The sequence below is a fragment of the Sciurus vulgaris genome (genome assembly GCF_902686455.1).
Source record: "Sciurus vulgaris genome assembly, chromosome: 1".
Taxonomy (NCBI): Eukaryota; Metazoa; Chordata; class Mammalia; order Rodentia; family Sciuridae; genus Sciurus; species Sciurus vulgaris.
Genome location: NC_136461.1, coordinates 23,115,272 through 23,139,126, shown reverse-complemented (window position 1 = coordinate 23,139,126; position 23,855 = coordinate 23,115,272). Strand labels below are relative to the sequence as shown.

The following is a 23,855-nucleotide window of genomic DNA, read 5'->3' as shown; positions in this document are numbered from 1 at the left end:
AGTGTTGAATGAATAAATAAATATGCCAGACGGTGGGTTACACAGAGCAAGTAGCATGATTTCCTTTTTTACCAACAAGGAAATTGAGGCTGGGAATATCTATGTCATGTGTCTTTTGAATCAAGAAATTTATGGCTGGTAGGGTGCCTGTAATCCCAGTGATTCTGGAGGCTGAAGCAGAAGGATCCCGTTTCAGCCCAGCCTCAGCAACTTAGCAAGACCCTGTCTCAAAATTAAAAATAATAAGGTGGGGCGTGGCTAACAGGTAAAGCGCCAGTACTACAAAAAATAAAGAGTAAAGAAAGGTTGTAGCTGGTACCCATTAGGTACCAGCTTCCTCTCCACACTGGGATTGAACCCAGGCCTCATGTATGCTAGACATGTACACTCTACCACTGAGCCATATCCCCAGGCCTCCTTTTTTGCATAATGAAATGCCAGTCTACCCATCTTCTACCTCAACACAGAGTCAGGTTATATCTTCAGGTCACAGGTTCCCAAAAAAGACCCTTGTTTTAGAGACAAAAAAAAAGAACCTGGTATCTGGTCCCCAGGGACTGTCACAACAAATAGCCAACTCTAGTTGTGTGTCTGGCCCATTCAGGGAAAAACTCAAAAGGCAAACTGTAGGGGCTGGGGTAGAACATGTGCCTCCCATGTGCTAGACCTGGGTTCAATTCTCAGCACCAAAAATAAATAAATAAATAAATAAATAAATAAATAAATAAATAAATAAATAAATAAATAAAAGGCAAACTGTATCAAGGTCAGGAAAGGGAACACTCGATTTTCCTTCCTATTGCCACTGCTTAAAGTCATACCTCATTATTCTGTTTTTCCTGCCTCCATATTCTCCCTTTCCAACCTGTCTATTAAAAAGCAAAGACCTAATAGTGTCATGTCTCTGCTTACCAACTTCCCATTGCCTGGATGCCAAATTAGGCAATGCTCAAACATTTCAATCTGGCACACAAGTTGGTCCTTACCAGCTTCTTGGGTGACTCCCCATCAGGCAACCAGACATATTTAGGGAACTATTTTTTCTCAAATATACTCTTATCTTCTCTTGTGCCTTTGCATATACTGTCCCCCACCACTTGACCCTGTGATGGAGTATTCACTTTTAAGACCCATTTCAACAATCACCTCTTTAGAGAAGCCCACCTTTCTGGTCAGGATATCTGTCCTCTATTTCTATAGTACTCTGGTCATTTCATTTTCTTAGCACCTCACATCCTAATTTGTTCATAAGATGTGTTCATCTCTCCCTCATCTTTGCAACTACTCGTTTTTAGCACAGTGCTGCCTCAACAGAGGCACCAAAAACATGTTGAGGTGTCTGTTCCCCATTCAGCACTGACCTCAACTACATACCCTGTGGCCAATAAGGGTTCAGGGAGTGTGGGCTGTATAGAAGAGAATAGCTGCTCCTCTCCTTCCAGTCCCTGAGCTCCCCTAATTTAATGCCTATAAGAGATAGGTGACCCCCCACACAGCTGTTTCCACTCTAGCAATTAGCCCTACTCATACCCCTCCCTAGCCTAAGGCCCAAGGTCCTCCCTGACCCAACCTCTGCTGTCCTTTTCAGCCCCATCCCTCACCCCACCTTCCTTATCCTTCCTGCTCTAGGAACTACATTCTGCTTATCCTCCCCAAGCACACCAGGATGTTCCAAATCTATGTGCTTTGCTCATGCCCTTTTCTCTCATTGGAATGCTCTTTGCTCCTCTTGTCCACCTCTGAAGTGGCTAGTACAACTCAGACTATCCCCTCCTTTGAGAAGCCCAGAGAGCAGTAAACAGTCTCTCTTCTGTGCTACTCTGTACCTTATGACTGTTACACTCATCCAGTGCAGTGTTGCTTGTGTCTGAGTCTTGGCATCCTCACTGTCTACCCCAGTACCTGGCACACAGCAGAGTTGCAGTGACTGCATGCTGAGAGAGTCAAGACATCACCTTCTACTAAGGCAGCAGTGTCATCTTTCAGAGGTTCTTTTTGTTGTTGTTTTTTTATGTCCAGTTCTACCACTTCCCAGCTGTGTTGCCATGGGCAAGCCACTATAGCTCTCTGAGTTCCACTTCCTCATCTATAGGGGTGACACCTCCTAGGGTTGTCATTAAAAGTTAGATTTGATAAAGGCTTAAAATACACAGAGTAGCATCTGGTACACAGTAGCATCTGGTACACAGCAACCAGTTAGCAGCAATCACCACCATGGCCTCTGATACCTCCTAGTCTCCTGACCATTGGAGAAAGTAGACCCCAGGGAAGACGAGAAGCCACATGTGAAGCATCCCAGCCCAGAATTCTATACTTCTGGCTCTCTGACTGACATAAGAGAAAGAACCACAGTACGCATGCTTGTTGGGAGTATAAAAATAGGACTTTTTTTCCTCTTGTCACATCAATTATCAAAGAAAGAAACAGTACGTAACAAAAATACAAAGCTCTGGTGGATTTTTTTTTTTTTTTTTTTTTTTTTTTTTTGTTCAAACCCCACACTCAACCCTCCCCAACAGCTACTTTCCAGGGAGCCCCTGGCTGAAGCCTGGATGCTGTCCCTGGGGTTACCCTGAGGCTCAGGAGAACCGGTGATCCAGGTCTCTCTGGGGGCTGGCTGAGTATGAGTAGGCCTTGCCCAACACGAGGCGGTCACGCAGCAGCTTGAAGAAGGCATAGTAGTTGCTGAAGAGGATGAGGGCCAGTGAGATGGTCTGGTGCCACTTTTCAGAGGACATTAAAGAGTAGAGCTGGTAGACAATGACAGCACCCTCCAGCAGGAGGAGGATGTTGAGGATCCGCAGGGGTTTGCTGAAAAAGAACTGTCCAGGAAAGGATAGGCATGGACCAGAAGGTATGCTCCAGAAACCTGCCTCTTGGATGCAGTCTCTAGGTGGGCTAGTAAAAGCTCTTGGGGCCCCATGCAGACTTGGGTGGAGAGAAGACTGTAAGTCAGGCGTGAACTTTGCTACCTCATCTGCCTTTGGTTGTGGTATTCCCCCTGACAGGTCTGCTGCTCCAGCCTAGCGTTTAAGACACTGTTCCACTCCTACCTCCTCTTAGGAGCCTTTCTTGAGGTCTTGCTTGCTCTCTCAAACTGTCTCTCTGGTCTAAAATAAACATGTTTTTATATGTCATCCTCTTGGTATTGTTGGACCTGAGCAAGTTAGAATCTTACGGCATCGGCATGGAAAGTTTAATAGACTGTACAACATCCCTACCTAACTAGGAAGCTTCTAGGGAACATGGAAACGTCCCACTCTCACCTGGTGTTTCAGAGCAAGGTAGAGTGTGGGATTTAAGAAAAATTTTCTGCTAAGTTCAAAAGAGTGCTCAAAATCTAGGAAATCTCAGCTTTGCAGGGGCCAAGGTACCTAAAATTCCAGGGCTGCTTACATATGGGAGAAAAGGTGGCAGGAAATGGGAGTTCAAGAGATGGGGATCCCAGGCTCAGCTCTGTACCTGACAGTCCCTTCCCTTTCTGGGCCTCAGGTTTCACAACTGTAAAAGGAAGATAACATCCCAGATCAGTGATTTCTCACACTGTGATCTTTAGAGCCCTAGGTTCCCCAGGGTTCCCTCAGAAGCTTCAACAAAGGCAAACGGGAAGTGAAGGGAGATCCAGCCCCTTCAAACAGAGCAGTGCCATGAAGTCCTGTGCATTGAATTTTGGTTTCTGTGTTGGAAAAAGGACTTTGACAGTAAAATAAATAAAACAGAGACCACTAGCCTTGCTGATTTAGAGCAGCCCTTTTCCCCTAGTGCTGAATCATGTGTTCTTACCCTCAGTTCCCAAGTTCCCAGTAAGGCACCATTGAATAAGTTAAACTCCATCTATTTCAGTATCTGGAAACAGGGACAGCCCTGGCATTTCTCTCTCACACCAGATTCTGGGGAAGACTGAATGGGAGGGTGCATGAGTGCTTAGCACAATTCCTGTTACAAAGCACAGAATGATCATTACCGTCCCCAACAAGAACCCCTTCCTTTATTGTATAATCTTCTCCATCCAATGCTCTGAAGGATCTGTTCCCAAGTGAGCTGCAATTATGAAGTGATAATCTGTGTCTTTGTGCTGCACATATGCACTATCTTCCTATGGGTTTGGGAAATTCTAAAAATAGCTTTCTCTTGCTGTGACATCACCTTCCTCCCTGCTGATCCCCACCCACCCCCTGTCCTCTAGATCAGGGCATGGCCCTCCTTCCCGGGGGAGGAAACTCACATGGAACCGGAAGTGGGAGACATCAGAGGGGATAGCCACATTGTAGTGGCCCACTGCCTTGTAGACGTTCTTGCTGTGCTTCACCAGTACACCCTGTGGCCACATGCATTCTTCAGTCCACCTGGAGGCACAGTCCAAGAATGCCCCTTATCCCCAGCTCACCCATGAAAAGGGGTACCAGAAGATTGGGCACAGGGTGATCACCAGGGCTCTATTCCCATTTCTATTGCTTGGATACAATGACTTTCTCCTTTTCTGGGTCTCAGGCTGCTTCTGCTCTAAATAGGGTAAGAACCATGAGAAATTCACGGCACTGGCAGTCAGAAAGTCTAGAGCTGAAGGGCTGCCTGAGTGGTCTCTGTAAAATATCAGGCTGAACCTGACCATGTTCTGCTTCAAATGCACTGAAGGCTTCCAAGTGCCCCACAGTTTTGGCATGGCCTCTGAGGTCCTGTATGATTGCCTATGACTCCCACCACACAGCTCTTACTCAAGCCTCTCAGAACTATTTCGATTCCTCTAGCACACCATATTACTATTGTCTCTGCATAAGCTGCTCCCTCCAACTGGACTGACCTTTCCTGATAGCCTTCCAACAATCTTTTCATCATCTTTAAAAACCCAGGTTCCTCCAGAAAGCCTTTGTTTGTTTGTTTTGGTGCTAGGGATTGAACCTAGGACCTCATCCAAGTTAGACAAGTACCACTGAGCTTTTTACTTTCCCTCGCCCTTTTTACTCTGAGTTAGGGTCTCTTCAAGTTGCCCAGGCTGGTCTTAAACTTATGATCCTCCTACCTCAGCCTCCCATGTTGCTGGGATGACAGGTGTGCACCATTGTGCCTGGCCAGAAAGTCTTTTTTAAACTCCCCGAAGTTGAGCATCCAGTTACTATTACCTGAATCTCCTGCTACTGGTCCACATTCCCCAATACTTGTCATTTACTTATTTCTCTATTTGTATCCCTAATTGAGTTGGAAGCCCTTTAGGGAGGGGTCAGTCTAATTCATCTCTGTGTCCTCAGCACATGCTACAAAGCCTGGCACTGAGAGGCCCCATGAGCATGTGTATGACATGGTGAAACCAGTGAGCTTTCTTCCAACATCCTAGGAGACCTCCCAGGAACCCCAAAGGTCCTGGCCCAGAGAATGAGAACCATAGCTCCCTTCGAACCCACATTCCTGACTCACTAGTTCACTTAAAAACTAGTTATGGGGCTGGGGCTGGGGTTGTGTCTCAGCAGTAGTCAATAACTAAAAAAATGTTAGGAAAAAAAAAAAAAAAAACAACACAAAAAAACTAATTATGGCCAGGCACAGTATGCACATCTGTAATCCCAGCTACTTGCAAGCTGAAGTAGGAGAATCACAAGCTCAAGGCCAGCCTCAGTAACTTAGTGAGACCTAAGTAACTTAGCAAGACCCTGTCTCAAAATAAAAAATTTTAAAAAGAACTGGGGATGTAGCTCAGGGGCAAAGCGTCCCTGGGTCCAATCCCTAGTATTAAAAAAAAAAAAAAAAAAAAAAAAAGAAAGAAAGAAAGAAAAAAAGAAAAGGAAGAAAATCTAGTTATGTGTGCCAGCTGTAGTAGTGCATGCTAGTAATCCCAGCAACTCAGAAGACTGAGATAAGATCCTGTGTCAAAATGAAAAATAAAAAGGGCTGGGGATGTAGCTCAGTGGTAGAATACCCCTAGGTTCAATCCTCAATACTAAAAACAAAACAAAACAAAAAAAACTCTGTTATACACAATCACAAAGATGAACTTCACAGACCACATGCTGAATGAAAGAAGATGGACACAAAAATGTCTACTTATGATTTAATTTATATGAAGGTCTAGAATAGGCAGAACTAACCTATGGTGAATGAAAGCAGAAAGGTGGTTGTCTTGGGATTAAGGGGTCACCAGGAAGGGTCATAAGGAAATTTTCTGAGGAGCTAGAAATGTTCTGTACCTTGATAAGAGTAGGTCATGTGGGTGTACATACCTTTACCAAAACTCAAAGAATTGAGCAGGGTGTGGTGGCACACATCCCACCAGCTTGGGAGGCTTGAGACAGGAGGATGGCAAGTTCAAGGATAGCCTCAGCAACTTAGAGAGGCCCCATGCAACTTAGTGAGACACTGTCTCAAAATAAAAAATAAAAAGGGCTGGGGATGTGGCTCAATGGTAAAACACCCCTAGGGTCAATTCCCAGTACCAAAAAAAAAGCTGGGCACAGTGGCGCACACCTGTAATCCCAGAGGCTCAGAGGCTCAGGAGGCTAAGGAAGGAAGATCTGGAGTTCAAAGCCAGACTCAGCAAAAAACAAGGTGCTAAGCAACTTAGTGAGACCCAGTCTCTAAATAAAATACAAAACAGGGCTGGGGATGTGGCTCAGTGACCAAGTACCCCTGAGTTCAATCCCAGTACCAAAAAAAAAAAAAAAAGAAAAGAAAAGAAAAAAGAAAGACTATACATTAAAAAATCACAAGAACTTTGCAGTGTACCTGTCATAAGCCAGGTAACTCTGGCAGGGGTTGGGGGAGGAAGCTGAGGTCTAAATAGGCCAGGTCCCTGACCTCCAGAAGTTTTCAGTCCTAGAATGGCAGACAGGAAACTAAGCAAACACAGCAGAAAGCAGTAAGTACAAAGAGTACAGTACTATAGGGTACACAAGGGATGGGTGCCCCATAGGGGAAGGCACTGAACTTATTATCATTTTTTTTTTTTTTTAGTGCTAGAGGAATTAAATCCAGGGCCTTGCTCATGCTAGGTGTAGGTGCGCATTCTACCACTGATCTACATCCCCAGTCCTTTTAGAAAATATTTTGAGATAGGATCTCACTATGTTGCAGGGCTGGCCTCCTGAGTAGCTGGGATTATAGGCAGGTGCCACCTTGCCTGGCCTGAGTGGTCAGGAAAGTGTTCCTGAAAGAAGTGAAGTACTAATGGATAGATAGGAGTCAGTCAGCCAAAGAAAGAAAGGGCATTCCAATCAAAAGATACACTATGGGCAAAATCCTGGATGCAGAAATACATAATGCATCTGAAGATGTGAGGCAGTTTGGTCTGGCTAGAGCAGAATATAAACTGGAGCACAGTAAGAGACAATCAGAAGGGGCTGGCAGCACTCAGTTCATCAGCTGGGAAACCATGCAAAGGAACCTGGATCTTATCTGAAGAGTTTAGTGAGCTGGAGATCAGTCTATCCTCATATTCAGCTATGTTCTATCTTTCTACTCTTCCCTCCTGTTGGAGCCTAAGGCTATGCCTTTTGGCCCATTCAGCAATGCCCAGTCACTTTTTTGGATCACCTGGACAGGATAGAAAAGGGACCCTGATTAGCATGGAGGACCAACACCAGGAGGCTTGGCTTATGTGGCCTCCCTGTACATTTTTGCTCCTTGGTGGGACTAACTCTACAGACCTGTCCTAGAGGCCTCCTCTGCCAGGCCTTGCCCTGGGTTCAAGCCTCAAATGTGATTCGGAGGTGGTTCTAACCTTGAGGAGTTTCCAGTCTAACGGGGAATACAGGCAGGAAAATTAGTATACCCGAGACAAAAAGTACTTTGATAAAGGGTGTAGAAATATTAGGAAGCAATGAAGAACAAGCCAGGCTAAGGGGAAGACAGCTTGGCAACTCATGGTTCCTGAGCAAGGTGACATCTGCCTCTGCTCCGGGTGTAGTGCCATCCTACAGCTAGGCCTCTCTGGCTTCGCTCATTCTAACTATTTACTCACATGGCTCTCTCCCTAACCAGTCTGTAAACTTGGAAGGATTTCGTCAGTCATTTCCTCACTGTGGCCCTCCTTCCCTGGCCAGGGTTCACGATTGGCTAACATAGCATCACATCCTGTCGCATGCTGATGTTTCTAAAGCACACCTTGAAACATCTCTGCTGTTCAAAATCCTCTACTTCTCCCTTCAGCCTATGGTCAAAGTGCAAGTTCCTCTGCCTGATACACAGCACCATGCTTGGTGTAGATTAGGTAGGAGCAGATGTCTACTGAGAGTGCAGATAACCTGATGATGACTGGATGAGTGAGCAGGTGAGAAAGGAGTAAACAATGAATGAATGAATACATGCCTGCCTGCGTGAGCAAGTCAGCCAATGAGTGAATAAATAAATGAGCCAGCCAATGAGGAAGTCAATGAGTACATGAATTTTCCACCTGCCCGCCTCCCATCTCCAGTATACTGCAAGCTCCTCAAGGAGAGTGAACAAGTCTGTCTTGGGCCCCACCATGACCTACTTTGGATGCAAGATCTAATACACAAAACAAGCTCAATAACTATTCACTGACTGACTGAATGAGTAATGAGCAAATGGGCAGGTGACACCAGACACTAAGCAGGATGGCTAGGGTTGGGCAGAGCCGGGATGGGTAACTCACGGGTGCTGTAGCACGTTGGAGCATAGTGCAGGGTCCACCTTCTGCCAGCAGCCCAAATGGGCAGCAGCCTTGTGCAGCAGGTCGCAGTAGCTGGCAGGAAGCAGGTGCTGCATGAGGATCACTGAGGTGCTGATGGACACTAGCAGGAAGAGCTCACAGGACCAACGCTTGTCATAGTAATGTGTGTTCTGGAGAGAGAAGGAGTAGGTGAGGCTTGGGATGCTCCTAACCTCATTCCCTCTCTTCCCTGATTCTACTTGCTCGGAGGTCCTGGCAAGACCTCAGGGGGCCTAATACCAAGAATCACACCCCTAACAAAGAAGGGTTAGATCCTATGCCTACTGGTCAGTTTTCTACAAAGAAAAATTGCTCCCACTGCCCCTGCTCGGAGACAGAGCACAGACTCTAGGGTCCAAGAGACCTGAATTCAAATCTAGGCCCGCTGCATATTAACTGTTTGACTTTGGGCAAGCCACTGTGCTTTACTGTCCTCATCTTTTAAGTGAGGGTAAGAGTAACCACCAAGCACCTCTAAAGGCATCAGGAGGATTATAATACTCATGAAACTTCCTAGTATGGTGTAAGTGCTCAAAAAACATGAAGTCTTAAATGTGCAGGTACCTTCCTAGGAGGCCATATAAGAGAGAGAACACAGGTTTTTAAAGTCCCTCAAATCTCAATGAATCCTATATTCCCTACCTAAGAACAAAGCAGGACATTGTGACATGCTTGGTGTCAAAACAGCCACTGAAATACAAAGTCATGCTCTTTCTTATCAAACATATGTCTCCCTCATTGGCTGAGTGACCTTGGACAGGTCACCTCCTTTCAGGAAGCCTTGTTCTCCGCACTCCAAAATGGAGACAATAGTCACTCTAGTGCACCAGATGAGAACAGATGGGAAACCCCATCAAAAAGAGCAGTTATTTACACAAGCAGGAAGGCTCATGTGGGGTAGGCAGCAGGTTAAGGTCCCAGCCAGGCTTTTTCACTCTCTGGGTTGAGCTGTGTACCTTCACAAACCAGACAGGCACAAAGGCCACATAATAGGCACTCAGCATGGAGCTGACGAGCACTTCCTTCATGCGCCAATTGAAGTCCATCTTAAGGAACTCCACTTCACTGCGGATGAGGCTGGGAGACAGGCAGCAGGCATGGGTGGGCATGGCTTCCGGGCCATACAGCTGTCGTGTGTGCTGCTTCCATGTCTCCCGAAGTGTCAGCAGGTAGTCCCGACTTCTTGCCAGGCCGCTGACTGCCTCCCGGGGCCCCACGGAGGCCATGTGGCTGAAGAGGTTTGTCTTGCGCAGATCACAGTTCAGCTGTAGGAACGGAATGTACATCCCAAACCTGCTGGGGAAGACAGTGGTATGGGCAGGCCTGACTGTGGGCCAGGATCCCAACCCTGAGCCTCAGCGAGGACTCTGCTTCCCTCTCTGGGTCTCAGCTCTCCTGGATGCTACAAAGGGAGGAGTTAGCCATCTGTCCAACCATCCATCCTCACGTCGATGCTCCCCTAAGCGTTGAGTGTGTAATAAGAACTGGGAATATAGCAGGGAGCAAGAGACAAGTCCCTGCCCCCTCAATCTAATGGTGATTAATCACAGCAGCCCACGTTTACTAGGTACGTCTATGTTCCAGTTACCACACTAAATACTTAAATGCATCCTTTTATTTTTTCTTGTAAGAACAAAATGCACTAGGTACTGTTATTTTTGTTCCCTTTTCAGCTGAAGACATTATGGCTCAGAAAGGTGAAATAAATTCCCAAAGTTTACACAATGAGAAAGAAATAGAGCCAGGGCTCATGTCCAGCTCTTCTGGTACTAGAGATCAAGACAGAGAAAAAAAAAAAAAAAAAAAAAAAAAGCACTACCAGTAATTAGTTAAACATATACATAAATCCAGCATGGTAGTGCATGCCTGTAATTCCAGCAGGTCAGGAAGCTGAGGCAGGAGAACTACTCATCCAAGGTCAGCCTCAAAATTTAGCGAGACCCTCAGCAACTCAGCAACGACCTGCCTCAAAATAAAAAATAAGCTGGGTGCAGTGGTGCACTCCCGTAATCCCAAAGACTTGGGAGGCTGAAGTGGGAGGATCGCAAGTTCAAAGCCAGCCTCAGCAATTTAGTGAGGCCCTGTCTCAAAATAAAAAATAAAGAACTGAGGATGTGGTCCAGAGGTAAAGTAACCCTGGGTTCAATTTCTGGTACCAATAAATAAATAAAATAAATAAAAAGGACTGGGGATGTATCTCAGTGGTAAAGGGACTGTGGGTTGAACCTCCCAGTACCAAAAAAAAAAAGAAAAAAAAAAAAAAAGGCACAGTACCACAAAAAAAGAGGTACATATTGTATAATTGGGTGCATATATGAGAAGTGAGTCTTTCGTTTGCAGAGGATGACAGCTTAGGAATGAATATTTATTTTGTGTCTATGTAGTACACTGTAGGCGGTGAAATGGACCCTTAAATGGTACAAATTCCTTCTCAGCAGCACTCTTCAGGCAGGGCTGGAGCTAATCAGTCAAGAGCATGTGGTTAGTACTTCAAGAGGGAAAAAACTACATAAAGCCACAGCCTGGAAGAATACAGTGGTCCTTCCCTATATGTGGATTCCATATCTACAGGTTCAACCAACCTCAGACTGAAAATGATGTTACATTGTGCTGCGCACAGTGGCACATGCTCGTAAACCCAGCAATTTGGGAAACTGAGGCAGGATTGCAAATTTGAGGTCAGCCTCAGCAACTTAGTGAGGCACTAAGCAACTTAAAAAGATCGTGTCTCAAAAAAAAAAAAAGGGCTGGAGATATAGCTCAGTGGGGTAAGGTGCCCCCCTGTGTTCAATTCCCAGTACCTATTAAAAAAAAAAAAAAAAAAAAAGGTTCCATTGTTAATGAGTGCACTCTGTAGTTGGCCTACGACGGTTAAGCCAGTGCTGGACACGTCATGTACAGGCTTTCGTTCCTTGTCATTATTCTCTAGCGTATAATAACATTTTACATAGCATTGACTGCTGTATTAGGTATTAAAAGCCAGGAGTGGTGTTGCATGTCTGTAATTCCAGCAATTCTCCTTGGGCAGGAGAATTGTAAGGTAGAGGCCAGCCTTGTCAATTTACTGAGAACCTGTCCCAAAACAAATTTTTTTTGGTACCAGGGGCACTTTACCACTAAGTTACCTCCCAGATTTTTTTTTTTTTTTTTTGAGATAGAGTCTTGCTTAGTTGCTGAGGCTGGTCTCAAATTTGTGATCCTCCTGTCTCAGCCTCCCAAGTCACTGTGATTACAGGTGTAAGCTACTCAAAGTAAAATTTTAAAAGGGCTGGGGATGAAGTTCAGTAGTAAAGTGCTTGCCTAGCATGCCCAAGACCCTGGATTCCATCCCCAGAACCACATACACACACACACACAAAAGGAACCTAAAGATTTTTCTTCCCACTATTCCTGGGTAAGCACAGTACCTGCCACATTATAGTAGGTCCTTTTTACAAGAATTTCTTTTTCCAGCCCCAGGCACAGTGGCACATGCCTATAAACCCAGTGGCTGAGGCAGGAGGGTCATGAGTTCAAAGCCAGCTTCAGCAACTTAGTGAGGCCCTAAGCAACTCAGTGAGACCCTATCTCAAAATAATAAATAAAAAGGGCTGGGGATGTGGCTCAGTGGTCAAACACCTTAGGATTAATCCTCAGTTCCAAAAAAAAATTCCTTTTTCCAACCTGTGCCGGTTCACCCCTCCTTAGGCAACTGGCGGTTCCCCACTTCCAGGAAGTCATCAACATGAGGAACTGAGTGGGAACACCCAATCAGCATTTACACTGCCCAAAACTCCTGGACCCAAGTGATCTTTCGTTTCAGCCTTCCAAGTAGCTGGGAACACAGGTATACACCACTGTGGCCAGCTGACAAGTATCCCCTTCTATTCAGTTTGGGGCCTCTCAATTTGCCCAAGTTCCCAGAATTACACAACTTCAAAAGGCCCCTGGTGGGGAGTGTCTCAAAAAGGTTAGGGTCAATGACAGACAGTGCATACTTCTTAACAGCAATAATTTTTTTCTTTTTTTGATGGAGGACGGGGGTTGAATCCAGCAGTACTTTACCACTGAGCTACATCCATGGTCCTTTTTTTTAAAATTTTGAGACAGGGTCTCACAAAAGTTGCTCAGGGCCTCACTAAGTTGCTGAGGCTGGCCTCGAACTTGGAATCCTCCTGCCTCAGCCTCCCAAGTTGCTGGGATTACAGGCATAGTCACTGTGGCCAGCAAATTTTTCTTTTCTTTTTTCCTGGGGTCCCAAAAAGGGCTACCTAAGTGTTTTGGGGCAAGTAACAGTCTTTTGGGACTTTTGTTTTCCAGGGATGTCACCATCTTTTCTGAGGTAAGGTTAAGTAAGATACCCAGAAAACTATAGTAAAGAATATAACCTTAGCCAGGTGCTAGGTACACACCTGTAGTTCCAACCACTTGGGAGGGTGAGGCAGGACTGCTTGAGCCCAGGAATTTGGGACCATTCTGGGTTACACAATGAGACCCTGTCTCTAAAAAAGTATAATAATAATAATATTTGAGGTCAAAGAAGCCTGGATTAAAATCTCAGCTTCGCCACTGACTAGGTCTGTGATTTAGGATAAATTATTAATCTTTCTTTTTTGTGGGGCAGAGGGTACCAGGGATTAAACCCAGGGGTGCTCAACCCACTGAGCCACATCCCCTGCCCTTTTTTATATTTTATTTAGAGACAGGGTCTCAATGAGTTGCTTAGGGCCTCAATAAGTTCCTGAGGCTGGCTTTGAACTCATGATCCTCCTGCCTTGAGCAGCTGGGATTATAGGCGTGCACCACCATGCCCAGCAAATTACTGAACTTGTATGAGCCTCAGTTTCCTGTACTTTCCCTAAGTAACATAGCTTGTATTGATCCTCATCTCTCAGGCATTAAAATAGTAAATCTCATTAATACTAAATACTTGTTTTTGTTTTTTTTTTTTGTTACTGAGGATTGAACCCAGGGGTGCTCAACCACTGAGCAACATCCCCAGTCCTTTTTTATATATTATTTAGAGACAGGGTCTTGCTGAGTTGCTTAGGGCCTTGCTAAGTTACTGAGACTGGCTCTGAATTTGTGATCTTCCTGCCTCAGCCTCCAGAGCCGCTGAGATTACAGGTGTGCACCACCAGTAACCTAGAGTCTTGAGCAGTGCTCTACCACTGATCTGTATCCCCTGCCTTTTGTTAAATTTACTTTCAGAAGGGATCTCCCAGCGGCCCTCTTGGCACAGTGGGCAGCACATCAGTCTCAGAAGGGATCTCCCTAAGCTGCCCAGGTTGGCCTCAAACATTCCATCCTCCTGCATCAGCCTCCTGAGTAGCTTTCACTCTTATTTAGTCCTTAAAATAAACTCCACCATGATGCCTGCTTCTGAACAGAAGATCAGTACAATTTTGTTTAGATTAAAAAAAAAAAAAGAAGATAGTGATTCTATAGAGACAAGAAAGAAGAGTGCAATGGAATTCCTAAAATATCCCAGGATACCTTATGGGAATGAGTGTGTGCCACTCAAATGAAAATAAAAGGTACTCAGATTCAACCTTAAAAGCAAGTACTTAACCCATTAAGTCCCAATTTTTCAATTCTGCGACTATTTCAATGAAACTGACATAGGTGCATTAAAAGAAGTTGGAAATCATAATCTGGAGCTTATATAGCCTTCATATATATTTTCAAATATGTATATTTTGAATGCTCTAATCATTCATCTATTACTTTTCTCAAAAGAATAAAAACAATATTGATTTTGAAGAGGCCATAATTGGTATATTTGTTGGTCAGTGTAAGTTTTTTATAGGTGTTCTATATATTGGACAATGGGATATAATAGTTTAAGAAGATCCCTGGCTTTGCCTCTAAGCAAGACTGCAGACAGGCGCTGTGATCAATTAAATTAGTTGGTGACAATAAGTGACTGCTCTGACAGCTCAGAAATTAGAAGCAGCTTCACATGCAAGACGGCAAACTCCCTCCTACCCCCTCCACCCAATATGTGACAGTATAAAAGTAGAAAATAAATCCATATCAGCAGAAAGAAAAAAAAAAATGAGAGTGGGGTTATTAGTACACAAATGATTTTGACAAATTTAGAAAGCAGATGGAGATTTGCTGACAGATGAGGAAGCTGTCACCTAGAGCAGAGCTTTCCAACAGAAATACAATAAGCATCACATATAGAATTTAAAACTTTCTGGTAGTCACATATAAAGATGAAATTAACTTTAATGTTCTATATTTTTACTTAACCTAATACAGGAAAAAATATCATTTCAACATATAATATCTATTAATGAGATGTCTTGTTTTTTTGTAAGTCTTCAGAATCTAGTGTATATTTTACATTTAGAACACATCTCCATACAGAGTAGCCTATTTCAAGTGCTTAATAACCACAGGCAGTTAGTGGCTATTGAACTGGATAGCATAGGTCTAGAATATGCTATGAGAGGATGCACTGGGGGTGTGAACTAGTATCTGCCCAGAGTCACCCAACAGAGACTCTGGCTTGAAATGAGCACATTTGATAGACAGTAAAAGTAAGAAAAGGCTGAACAAATGGGATTAAAGAAAGATCTCTAACTATAAGAGTCAGTTCTTTTATTCTCCTACTCACTTCATCTAACCTACTCTGAACAATTCTTCTAAAGAGAAATTGAATGACTTGTGTGAGAACAACTGAGGTCTCTAATGTGAGCATCTTAGAATAATATCCCCCCTCCTACTTTCTGACCTATGGGGGCCCACAGCCGGACAACTAACATCTCACTCATTTATTCTAAGGCAAAAACCTGCCAGTCAGTGTGTTCTACCCATATTCTCAGAACTCCCAGTCAGATCTCCCAACCTACTGAAGCAAAGGGAGAAGGAAAGGAAATGAACTCTTAATACCCAGTCCTTCATTCTTAAATACAAATAGACAACTGGAAAAAATCAACTGTCCCTGGAAAACTAAACTGACCCCAGTGAAAAGATAAAATTGAGGGAACATAAGAGATTTTTAAAAACAAGAACAGAATACCATGAGAAAAGAACAAATCAGAAAACAAGAAAGCTGCCTTAGTTATGAAAAAAAAATTACTGAAAAGAAATCAATAAAAAGGCTGAAAGATAAAGGTGAAGAAATTTCTGAAGGCAAAGCAAAGAGACAGAAAGAAGGGATAAGCAGGGGGAGAAACAGAGGGAAAAAATGGGAAAATATAAGAGAAACAGATGATCAATCTATGAGGTTTATCATCTGATGAACAAAAGTCCCAGAGATAACAGAAAAAATGGAGAGGAAGATATTATCGAAGAAATAATAGAAGAAATATTCTCTGAGCTGAAGAAGTACCCAAGTCTCCAAGTTAAAAAAATCCTAGAATACTCATTGATAGGATAAATGACCAAAGTTCCACACCAGACACATCTTTGTGAAATCTCAATCAAAACATAAACTGAATATTCTTAAAAGCTTTCAGAAAAGAAAAAAGTCATCTACAAAGGAATAGGAATCAAACTGGCATCAGACTTCTTACTAGAAATACTGGATGCTGGAGAAAATGGAACAATAATTTTAATTTAGAAATCTACATTCAACAGAACCATCAATAAAGTTTGAGAGTAGATTAAAGACATTTTTAGGCATGCAAGTATTCAGAATGTATACACCTCCCACATACCCACTCTTAACGAAATTACCTGATAATGTACTCCAGCAAAATAAGGGAGAAAACCAAGAAAGAGGAAGACATGGGATCCAGGAAACAGTGGATCCAACCCCGGAGGGCAGCGAAGGGAAGTCTCAGGCTGAGAGCTGCACAGCAGGCCTAAAGAGCAACCACTCCAGACTGGAGCAGGAGAATGGAGGCCTCCAGGAAGGATGTCTTTAGGGGAAAAATGAACTCCAGGCAACAGGTAGCATGATTGAGAGGCTGGATAAACTTGAGGATATGCTGAAGGCCCATCATTCTTTTGTCAACAAGAAAAAAGAAAGGCAATTAGAAACTCCAAGAAAAATTAAAAGCTAAGAAAGTTACAATATAAATATGAAGCAAACTAAAATGTGACGATTTTAAGCAACTGATGGAGTGTAAGAAAAGAGGAACTATTTGACTGTGACACTAGGAACATTCTTTTTTAAGAGACCCAAGATTATAAGTAACTATAAGGAAAGAATGTCATTTATGTACACTACTGGGCAATGAATGAGTGAATTATAATACATATAATTATACCAAGGCTACTTATTGGCATTTAATTTTTATAATTAGCTTTTGACAAAGAACAGAAGACTTAAATATGGTTATACAGGAGAATGTGAATGTAAAGCTTAACAATATAAAAGATTACAGCTGCCAGGAAGTAAGAGGAGGAAGAGGGAAAGATAGATACGTAGGGTTCCTAATATTCTCATCTCTCAAAAAAGGGATTCAAAATACTAATGTTAATGGAATGAAAAATACTTTTTTATGTGTGTATGGTGCTGGAGATGAAACCCAGGGGGGGCTCATGCATACTTTATGTAAGCACTCTACTACTAAACTACATCCCCAGTCTCTAGCATACTTTTACTATTGATAAACCAAAAGAAAACTAAAACTAATAGTTAACGAATGCTGGTAACAGTAGGAATGAGAAGGTGAGATAAAACTTCATCTGTCATTGACGAGAATCAATGTGCATGCACATGCATGCTGTATTGTATGCGGCACGCTTGTATGTGCATAGAAGATTTATCTCCAAGATGTACAATAAATCAGAAAAATGAGTGTTAGCTATTGAAAGGGAAAGTTGGTGGCTAGAAGACAACAGTCCAGAGGAGCCTCTTTTTTATACCTCTTGAATTTTAACTATGTGAACCTATTACCCAATTATGAAACCAACAAATACAATTTGAAAGTAATACACAAATGTATAAAGGTAGAATAATTATGGAGGTAACTCAGAAAACAAAACCAGACAATAAGCCCAGGCACCAAGGTACATGCCTACAATCCCAGCCATTCATGAGGCCGAGGCAGGAGGATCTCAAGTTCAAGGCCAGTTGGGGCTACTCAGTAAGACCCTGTCTCAAAATTAAAAGAATAAAAAGGGTGGGAAATGCAGCTCTTTGGTGGAGCACCATTGAGTTCAATCTCTAGCACCTCAAAAAATAGATAAATACATAAATAAATAAAACAAAACCCAGAAAATAAGATTGCCTTTAAAAAGTAGAACTAAATATCTGGAGTGGGGTTGGCAGCTACTGCTTTTCACTATAAGCATATTAGCATTACATTTGATTTTTTTAAATGATGTAAAATCCTTTTGAAGGGCAATTTGTTAATATCTATAACAAATGTAAGTGAACATGCTTTTTGGGGAGTGATTCTACTTCTGGGAATCTGTTGTACTGAAATATTGGATAGGTGTGCAAAGATCTATGTGCCTCATTACTACAAATAAGGAAAAACTAGGCACAACTCAAAAGTACCAATAGAAGAAAACTGAATCAAATTGTAAAAATTCTATACAATGGATAGTAGAAGACCATTCCCATATGTACTGCTACAGTACATATAATATTCAAGTTATATGATGATGTGAAAAATGCAGTAAATTGTATAACATCATGTATAATCTCATTTTTGTTTTAAAAAAGTATATATATATATATATATATATATATATATATATATAAAAGTACATATATATATATATTTTTTCCCCCACAGGAAAAAAAATTAGAAGAATATACTACAAATGATAAATGGACTTATGGGGACTGATTGAGATAATATGAAACTTTTCATTTTCTATGTTAAAAGTTTCTATAGAGGCCTGGGACATCACTTAGTGACAGAGCATTTGCCTAACATTTGCAAACACCTGGGTTTGATTCTCAGCACTGCAAAATTTTTTTTCTAAATCTGTAACCATTTTTATAAGATACATGTGTCACCCTAGTAATTAAAAACTAGATATCAATCTGGGCACACTGATGCATGGCCATAATCCCAGCAACATGGGAGGCTGAGGCAGGATTTCAAGTTTAGCCTCAGTAACTTAGGCCCTAGGCAACTTAGTGAGACCCTACCTCAAAATAAAAAAACAAAAAGAACTGGGGATATAGCTCAGTGGCAAGGCATTCCTGGGTTCAATACTTAGTACCAATAAACAAATAAATTAACTTTAAAAAATCAACTAGGGATACGGCTCAGTGGTAAAACATCCCTGAGTTCAATCCCCAGTACCTAGAAACAAAAACATAAGACTAATTATCATTGAAGCAAGTGTGACAGGACTCCCATGCCAGTGCTTTCTTAGTCATGCAGGGAGAGAGGGAAGAGTGTCCAGCTCTGAAGTTTTCCAGGGGTCATGTTTGGCCCAGTTTTAGGAAATTGAATTAGAAAGAGCCAAATTAGATCCCTTGCCCTCCTTGCAGTCCCGTGCTCTTTCTGGAACTATCCCTCCATCCTCAACAATCTGGATTTTGGTGAGATGTAAGGAGTGAGTGAGCTAGACACCAGGACAGGCACGCACACATGCACGTGCAGACACACATTCACATAGGTGCACTTCATGCAGAGACCCGCACAAGAGCCATGCAAACATGCAGTTGTTTGCCAGCCACAGACTTGGCAAGGCACCAAGAGATTCTACAAACACTGAGATACATAGAAAGGGAGAGACAGAGAAAGATAAGGAACCAGAGAAATAGGAAAGAAAGACAGAGGAAAACAAAATCTGTTCATTCCCCCTTGGGAATGTTCCTTTGGAATATACACTTAGATCTGAGTGCCATTCTGACCTCCCATCCGTGGGAGCTTGGGTAAATAATGCCACCTCAGTTTCTTCTGTAAAGTTAACCTTTCTGATCTCAGCAGGACATTATCAGGCAACGTGAGAGGATACTGTTGCTGCCTGCCTGGGAATATTCCGGATACGAGGGTCTGATAACCAAGCCACATAATGGGCAGAGGTCAGGGGCCAGTGAGGGTGAAGTGAGGGGTACTCACGGATAGCAGAGGAACAGGAGGTTCAGGAAGGAGTAGGTCCTGAAGAGGTGGATGAGGGATCGGCACAGACTCCAGCCTGTGGCCGTGAGAACGGTGAAGCGGGTGAGGAACAGCAGGATGGAGCGAAAGAGGGAGACCTTCCCCCTCTGAGAGGCCTGGGTCAGGGCGAGATAGGACGGGATGGGGATGGAGGCCACAGGGACTATACCCAAATCCCACCCAGCATGGCCTACGGTCCCACCCAGGGAAAGGTGCCCAGTAGGACGGGCAGAACACAGTAAGGTGAATCCTTATATTTGATGCCCAGTAAACTCTGAGAGTCAGTGGGATGTGGATACTGTTCTTCAAATAAGTCCAAAGGGAGCCCTGAGGATATTCCTCAGGGCTGAAGGGCTAGGCATATCTCCTTGGCATCCCCAGGGGAAAAGGGAGACCCAAAGTCCCTGGCCAGCCTCTAGGACCCAATCACCTCCTTCACGATGGACCCAATGAAGCGGCGGCCCAGAACAATGGTGGTCACCATCAGCAAGTTGAAGTCGATCAGGTGGAAGTTCTGTCAGGGGGCAGAGGCCTGGGGGTCAAGTGGGCCCCTTGCCCATATATGGGCTTTTCTCATACCCACAACCTCCCCCTACCCAGTCCTTTCCACAGAGACTGTACCCACTCTCTAACCTTTATTGGCCTCCAGCTGAGTCAGGCCAGGAAATTACCTAGAGGAGTAGAACAGGACCCAGAGAAGGGAAGTGGGACAGTCCCTGGGGATAAGAGAGTGGTGTGTGAGCCCTCTTATTCTTAACACCCATGCCCTGTCCCTGTACCTTCTCTTCTGCACAGGGCTCTTTTTACTCCCTGAAACACTCATGTATATCTGTGGCTCATTTCTCCGACAGGACTTAAGACGACTCTGAGCTCCTTTTGGCAAAATCTGTGTTAGATTCATCTCTGTCACCCTTACAGTGTGGTTCTAAGCACACTAGCAGTATTCAAGAATCATCAGTTTCCTGTTCCCTCTACACCCCCCAATGCCCAGCATGGGGACAAGTACACAGTGGTTTTTGGTAGACTATGCTAAGCTGAAACCAAATGTCTGTATCTCTCTCATACAACAGATACACACACACACACACACACACACACACACACACACACACACACACACAGAGTGGGCCCTGGCTGGGCACCTACCAGGGAGGTATGGGAGGGTGGGTGAGAGGGCGGATACCACCACACTGTCTTGTAGATGTTGATGTAGTGAACGAAGAGAGCTATGAGCTGGCAGAAGAAAAGCTGTAACTCAAACAGAATGCTGGCCTGTACTGGCAGCTCGGGGATCTTGCAGTGTTGCAGAGGCACAACTGTCTGAGTGGCCAGAGGAGGGCTGGAGAGGCCTGTTCCAGAACTGCTCCTGGGGTGGGAAAGGAATAACATCAGGAACTGACCTGACAGCCTTACCAGGAAGGGCTTTTGGGGCACAGGATTGCGGGGTAAGAAAAGAGAAAAGCAGTTCATAACAAACGCAAATTTCTCCTACTCTTGCCTGACAAAGGAGATGACAAAAAGTCTTTCTTACCCCTAATTTTATTCAGGTCATCCAATGTCCCCCAGAAAGAAAATATTAGGCCCACTTTACAGATGAGGAAAAGGAGGCCCATAGAGAACAAGCAACTTGTGCAAGCCACCAGCAAATCAGAAGAACTATAGTTGGAATCCAGGTCCTTGGGCTTATTCTACCAAGTCTACCACATCTGTCCAAGTGACCACCTTCAATTGAGAGCCCTCTGAGTCTTTTCTGCTGCTCACTCCCCTGTAAGCACCATCCAGCATCCAGGATATTAATGCCAGAATGCAGTCATCCCAGAATGAAGTTTGCTCTGCCACAGGGAGGGGCAAGAGGCAGAGAAGGGGCTTACCTGGTGCGAGAACGGACACTGGTCACTGATGCACTGGAAGTGTGGCCCCCACCAGAGCCCCCTGAGGATCCTGGCTCACAGAGCGGATTTCGACAGTAAGATGTCCTGTTGGGACCTCTTCGTCCTCCTGTGGGACTCAAATTAAGTAGATGCTCAGGTCAGAGCATATAATCAAGGATAACAGCAATGATATTGGCTACTAATTACCCACTGTCTCATTTTATTAATTAACCTCACAGGGCCTACAATCTGACCCCTGCCTACCTCCTCAACCTCATCTCTTACTATTCTCTGCCTCACACCCACCTCCCCCATGCTCTAGCCATCCTGGCCTTTCCTCAGCAAGCCACGCTTATTGTTATCTTTTTTTTTTTCCTTTTTTTTCTTTTTTTTTTTTTTTGGTACTGGGGATTGAACCCAGGGGCGCTTAGCCAGAGTCACATCCCAGCCCTTTTTATTTTTTACTTTGAGACAGGGTCTCACTATGTTGCTTAGGGCCTAAGTTGCTGAGGCTGGCTTTGAACTTACAATTCTCCTGCCTCAGTCTCCTGAGCTGCAGGGATTATAGGCATGTGCCATTGTGCCCAGCTTCTTGTTACCTCTTGTACTTGCTATATCCTCTGTCTGAAAAGCCCTTCACTGAAGGGTTTTTGATTTCTCATTTTCTTTTTTTCCCAGTCCTGGGTATTGAAGCCAGGGCTTCACACATGCTAAGCACACACTCTATTACTGATCTACGCCTTCAGCTCTAACGAATATTTTTGAAGTACCTGCCGCCATCATTCTCTATCCTATTTCTATTTTTCTTCACAATTCACTCTCTGAAATTATTTTATTTGTTAATATATGTATATTGTCTGTCTCTCCCACTAATATGGAAGATCAGTGAGATCAGTAACTTCATCTGTTTTTTTTCACTGCTTTTCTCCTATTCTTACTACAATGCCCAGCAAGTGATTAGCAAACTGATTAGCAAATGAGCCCACCAAAGTAGGTTCTTTGGATTAGGAAGGTGACCTTACACTGTGTCAGATTCCTGAGTTCTCAGCTTTGATACACACTGGACCCCATTTGGATACAAGTTCTGGAAGCTTACAATTTGGGGCAGCTATGAAACAGCTTTTTATTCCAAGGTTCTGAGATCAGATTCAATGGGCAGCTAGGTGTCTCATGGGCAGGACCCAATGCCTGAGCTTAGGGTCAAGGATGTGTGCTCTGGGAGAACACTGTGGTGTGGATCCAAAACTTTGGAATTTACAACCTATTTCCTAGGCTTAGCAGTCTAGCCCAAGATCCCAGGTACCACCCAGCACAAAGCTCTTAAGCACCTAATCAAATTCATAACCTGTCCATACTCCTTAAGGTAACACAGCAGACTCCGCTCACACACACCTCATGCTCTAGCTCCTCTGCTCAGATTTTGTCACATGTCTCCAAAAAGTGTTTTTCCAGGAGCTGTGCTTTCAACAAGCCCTCGGAACAGAAGTTCACTATTATATTTGGCTTGGAAAACTCCACACAAACAGCCTCACCCCAGAAGCTCTGCCCACACCGTCTCGGGTCTTGTAGAAGCTCTGCATCCACTTAAAGCCCCTACGTCCAGAAGCTCCGCCCACACAACTGTCAACTCAGAGACCCGCCCACAAGCCAATAAAATAACTCAGCCCAAGAACCCTGTTTCAGAATGGGCTCCCTAGTCTGAAGGGTTTCCTTCCCGCTCCACTGCGCCCAGTATAAGCCCCTACAGCCCAGAAGGTTCGCCCCCACACAAGACCCAGTAGCGCCGCCTTTACACAAAGCCACGCCCATCACCGGACCCAGCACCCATTTCTAGCCCTGACGAACGGGTCCTCCTCAAAGCCCAAACCCCACCGGCGCTCTTCATTTTGGAAGCTCCGCCCACCAGTCTAATGTCCCGCCCCCACAACAGAGGCCCCACCCCGCAAAACGACAGGAGGGGGCGGGGTCCCGTCTGCACCCGCATCCCCTCCCCCCCACTCGCCGGGATCCGGTCCTCATGGGGCAGCAATTTTGCAGCGTGGTCACCCTGAGCCCCGCACCCTCTCGTTCCCGGGCCGAGCGTGACCCGCTCTGCTCACCCATCTCCTCCCCCCGGCGCTCTCCGCTTCGCCGCCGCAGCTCCTGCGGGCAATATGTCGGAGAGGACGGCGGCCGGGAGAGGACTAACCGCCGCAGCCCAGTCCCGGGTATCAGCCGCGCGCTCTCGCCTCACTGCTAAATTTGCATACAAGGCGGGCTAGTCGGCGGGAGCGCGCTTCTTAAAGGGGCCACCCTAACCGAACAAAGGCGGTGCCCGAG

General features: G+C 44.4%; 1 protein-coding gene across 6 annotated transcripts; it reads right to left on the bottom strand.

The window, feature by feature from the left end:
• Positions 1 to 2,361: 2,361 nt before the first annotated feature.
• TMEM39B (transmembrane protein 39B) lies at positions 2,362 to 23,783 on the bottom strand. 6 transcript variants are annotated; one of them, XM_079108972.1, is made up of 9 exons: positions 23,636 to 23,783; positions 21,537 to 21,663; positions 20,812 to 21,031; positions 20,096 to 20,179; positions 19,627 to 19,781; positions 9,616 to 9,952; positions 8,603 to 8,790; positions 4,226 to 4,346; positions 2,362 to 2,822 (listed from the first exon to the last, which is right to left on the bottom strand). In XM_079108972.1, exons 1-9 carry the CDS (start codon positions 23,637 to 23,639, stop codon positions 2,580 to 2,582), a joined length of 1,479 nt encoding a protein of 492 aa, XP_078965098.1. In that variant the 5' UTR covers positions 23,640 to 23,783; the 3' UTR covers positions 2,362 to 2,579. The 6 variants fall into 6 exon arrangements, with proteins under 6 accessions (XP_078965098.1, XP_078965099.1, XP_078965100.1 ...); XM_079108973.1 differs by lacking the exons at positions 21,537 to 21,663; positions 23,636 to 23,783 and adding an exon at positions 20,299 to 20,381 and having other exon boundaries at positions 20,812 to 20,950; XM_079108974.1 differs by lacking the exons at positions 21,537 to 21,663; positions 23,636 to 23,783 and adding an exon at positions 20,337 to 20,381 and having other exon boundaries at positions 20,812 to 20,950.
• Positions 23,784 to 23,855: the final 72 nt, after the last annotated feature.